Genomic DNA, 4,460 nt, shown 5'->3' on the forward strand with positions numbered 1-4,460 from the left:
CCCAGTGAAAAACCTCAAGCTGTAAATAGGAAATACAGTACTTCTAAAATAGTTGAACAAATTACACGGATTTAAGCAGAGAAGCTCTTTATGCTAACAAGATAAAGTGGTCAGGCAACTTTCCACTCTGAAAATGTTACTGGAAACCGATTAAATGATTTGAGCGGTCTGTGTGTATTCAACAGACTCCGATCTACTGGTTCATGAATACTTTTTTTTAATACAACGACTTTTTTATCTTCTTTCCTATTCACGATTTAAAATGTGATAAATCAGGTTTTTGGCTCTGAATAACAATGGCTTGATTTAGATTTCCTAGTAAATCTATTCAAAAGTGAAACAAAGACAGCCTTTGGAGGATACCTTACACTTCACCTAGACCAGGAACGGAATGGCAATTCAGATAAAAATCTTGTTAGTAACTCAACAAGAAATAGAGGATTTCTCTTTTCCCTGCTTCAGGCTTTATTTAAACTCTTTGTTCAAAAATGAACAGAGTGGTAGTCGGATTCTAATTTACAGATATAGTTTAGACGTCTAATTTTAAATTAGAAAATCACACAAGAAAACCATTTACACGTAAATGTTAAAACCAATACTTAAACTTTTTTCTTTATATTACATAGAGCCAAAACGAAACTAAATACATGTTAGCCAGCTTCATTCACAAACATTAGTCAAAATATACACATTACAAAAGTAAAAAACGAAAACAAACCACAACAAAAAAACCTCTAACTGATGAAGGTTTTTCTCTAAAATTTATTTTTTGTTTTTAAATCATTATTTGCAATTGAATTGCAGTTGCTCTAAAAATAACCTAAGCAGGTAGGAAGAGTACTCCCAAACACATTTAAACACTTCATGTTTGATAGGGAACGATTCTTTGAACATGAGAATATTCTTCTGCTGTCAAAGCAACCTCTGTTTCAGTTAAGCTAAATAATAAATATATAATTATCACTCAGACAAAAAGTCTGATTTAACCTTAGATAAAATTGCGATCCTTAAATGGTGACGCAATATTTGTATTTACTCTGAAAGGCGTTCCTTTTCTTTTTTCTTTTTCTTTCTTTCTTTCTTTTTTTTTTTTTTTGAGTCTAAAACTGACTCAAATGTGGGCAAAGGAAGCAACATATTTTCAATCAAAGAGCTAACTTTTCCACAGAAATTTACAAATGTACAGTCTTAACGTGGGACCTAAGGATCGGGAAAATAAGAGACACAGGTTGTACATTAAGAATGAAATTTGTATGAGTGTCCCATAGGAGAGGACTTCAGGAAGTCCAGTGGGATACGTTTAGGGGGAAATGGAGGGGGGTGGGGGGGTTGGGGAGATCAGACGGACAGTATTTCACTTTATAGTCTATTTCTTTTTGTGTTTCCTGCTCCCATTCGCATAGGACTTGATACAAAACAGAGGAAACATTTCAGATCCAAACGCCAGATTTGTCCCTCCGTTCGGTCAACAATTTGCCCCTTTTTTGGCGGTGGTGGTGTTGGAGTGAGGACGTTTTGGAGAAGTTCAAATAGCACAGATTTGGGGGGCGGGAGGGGAGACAAGGCAGGCAAAGGAAGATGCACGTAGGGAGAAACCAGTGAGAGAAAGACGTTTCCAGGGCCTGTGAAGAACAAGCCCTTTCAGCTCAGGTATCTGCAAAGGCTGCATGCAACACACACCAATTCTAAAAAAAGGGAGGCAGATGGGCGAGCCACCTCCAGCTAGGGAGTTTCTTCTCAGTGATGTCTGTGGGCAACAGGTCCGAGGATGGCCGGACAGGCAACACCTGCTGCTGGAGCAGAGAGAAGTTTGCGGCAGGAGCGCAGGGCTGAAACGCTCCCGTTTACACCGACACTCGCCCCCATCCCGCCCTTGCCCCTTCCCGGGCGGCGGGTCCGCAGCTGCCGGCGCCCAGCCCTCTGCACCTGTCCCCAGGCGGCTCTCCCGGGAGCCGAGGCTGGGAGTCCGCCGCTCGCCTCTGGCCGCACGGCGGAGATGTCATAGCGCCGCCGCGTAGGCTGCCGGGTACGGGTCCAGCTGGGGCTTGCCCATGCCGGGCAGCAGGATGTAGGCGAGGGGCGGCTGGAGGCCCGGGCTGGGCCAGGCGCTGCAGTTGCAGGGGATCATGTAGCCCGGGTTGCCCGGGGACGGGTGCGAGTGAGTGTGCCCCCCGGCGGCGGCGGCGGCAGCTGCGGCGGCGGCGGCCCCGTGGAAGGCGCCGGCTCCCGCGGCGCTGGGGTAGGCCAAGGGGGAGGCGTAGGGCAGCGCCGAGGCGGAGGAGGACGACGAGAGCTCTGCCATTTTGGAGCCCAGGTCCAGCAGCGAGTAGGGGCTGCTGGCGGCCGCGGCGGCGGCGGCTGCGGCGGCGGCGGCCGCCGACTGGGGGAAGAAGACCCGGGCGGCTGCGGCGGCAGCGGCGGCGGCCGCTTTCTCCGGGTTGGCCAGCAGGGAGTCGGGCACCAGGCCCCCGCCGGCCCCGCCGTGCAGCCCGGCCGCCTTCAGCCCGTGCGGGTGGTCGGGGTCCGCCAGGCCGTAGGGCACCGGGAAGGCGAACTTGTCCTTCTTGAGCAGGGTCTTGGGCTTCCGGCGGGGCCGGTACTTGTAGTCGGGATGCTCCTTCATGTGCATGGCCCGGAGCCGCTTGGCCTCGTCGATGAAGGGCCGCTTCTCCGCCTCGGTGAGCAGCTTCCACTCGGCCCCCAGGCGCTTGCTGATCTCCGAGTTGTGCATCTTGGGGTTCTCCTGGGCCATCTTCCGGCGCTGCGCCCGGGACCACACCATGAAGGCGTTCATGGGCCTCTTGACATGATCCACCGGCTTGGACATGCTGGCCCCCGGCAAGCCCTGCAGCTGCTGCAAGCTGCAGCCCACCCCGCGCTGCCGGCCGCCTGCCCCGGTCACCTCTCCCCCGCCGCTGGCAGCCCGCAGGAAATCAATCTTTGCTCCGCAGCAGAACGAGTCCGAGAACTACAGCCCCAACTTCGGCCCGCTCCTCCCTCTCGGCCTCCCGGGGGGGAAAGTCCCGCGCCTGGGGGCTGCTGGGCTCTCGGTGGCCCCAACTTCGGGCTCCTCTCCGCACCCTGAAAGGCGATGTCCCAAACCTCAGGTCCCCTGTGCACCGCTTTCCTCTCCCTCCAGAGCTGGCCCCCAGCCAGGAGACTGTCCCGGGCTCTGCTTTCCGCCGCGAAGTTTCTTTCTCTTCTCAAGCAGGATGTTGAAACTCTCTCCAAAAGCCCCTCGGGTTGGATTGGGGTTCAAAGGGCCCAACGGAAAAGTGCAAACATCCCCCCTTCCCCTTCCACTAGCTCAACTCTGCCCGGGGACTTGTCATTTGACAGCGGCCGGGGGCTGCAGGGGAGACACGGCGGCTTCCTTCCGTGCAAGGCGAGCCGCGAGCCAAGCAACGATCACAGAGTCCTACCCATCGCGAGCCTGCAAACCAAGCGCGGGCCGGCGCTCTCCGGGCGCAGGGCGTGTGGCGGGGGCAGCGGGAGCTGTCCGCTTCCCTCCCCGCTTTGGCGAGAGGCTGGCGATCGGCCGGGTCCCGTCCGCTCACAGCCAGATCTCTGCCCCCGGCGAGCCGCTGCGAGCCGCTTTCTCCTCGGACATACTCGCTTCTTCTCCTTCGCCTGCTGGGGGGGGGGGGGCGGGACTGGCCCCCACTCCGGGCCGCGCTCAGCGACGCCTCCTGCTGCGGCCCCTCGGGCCGTGCCCGGCAGGGACCAGCGGCCCCGCTCAGCGCCGAGTCCCGGGATCAGGTTCCAACTTGGAGCTCGGCGGCGGCTCCCAGAGCTTCCAACTAACTTCGCCAAGTTTCATGCGGGCTCCCGGGCAGCTCCGCTCCGGCTCGCTCGGCCCCCGCCCGGCTGCTCCTCCGTTCGCCTGCCTCTGCTCGGGGCTTGCCCGGCCAAAGAGTGACTAACTTGGGGGCGGGCGGGGGAGGGAAGAGCGGGCGAGGGGGTTTCCGATTAAAATGCTCGGCGCTCTCAGCCAGGCAGGAGCGGAGCCGGTTATAAAGTCCCCTGTGTAGCTTGCAGCAGTCTCAGGCTCTCGCTCTTTTTGCCCCTCTGCAGCTGCAGCCAGAGGCAGGCAGGTAAAGCGCTCTCTGGGTGTGCACGAGGGCTGTTGCATGTACAGTGTGTGTTTGTGTGTGTCTGCGTGCAGGGGAACGTGGGGCGCGGCGGGGCTAGTGAGAGGGAGGGCCAGCGGGAGCGCAGGCTCCCACCCCCAGCCATTGATTAAACAGCATTCCCCTCCCTTTCACTTCACTGCAGGTTAGGGGGGTGGAGACACCAGAGCCTGCCCTGCCGGGCAGAAGCGGAGTCTGCGCAGCGCTCGCCAGCTAAGTTGGTGTCGAAACACAACCTCTGAGTATTACCCAACTCCGAAGAGCCGCCACGTCCGGCACCCGCAGATCGGCGGCTTCTCACTAGACAGAGAGAGTTTATTTCAGTCAATT

General features: G+C 56.2%; 1 protein-coding gene across 1 annotated transcript; it reads right to left on the minus strand.

The window, feature by feature from the left end:
- Positions 1-290: 290 nt before the first annotated feature.
- Positions 291-4,154, minus strand: SOX21 (SRY-box transcription factor 21). The gene has a single exon (XM_084629769.1). It carries the CDS (start codon positions 2,825-2,827, stop codon positions 2,000-2,002), a length of 828 nt encoding a protein of 275 aa, XP_084485895.1. The 5' UTR covers positions 2,828-4,154; the 3' UTR covers positions 291-1,999.
- Between the last annotated feature and the right edge of the window lie 306 nt (positions 4,155-4,460).

Source organism: Lepidochelys olivacea (genome assembly GCF_965140295.1).
Source record: "Lepidochelys olivacea isolate rLepOli2 genome assembly, chromosome: 1".
Lineage (NCBI taxonomy): Eukaryota > Metazoa > Chordata > Testudines > Cheloniidae > Lepidochelys > Lepidochelys olivacea.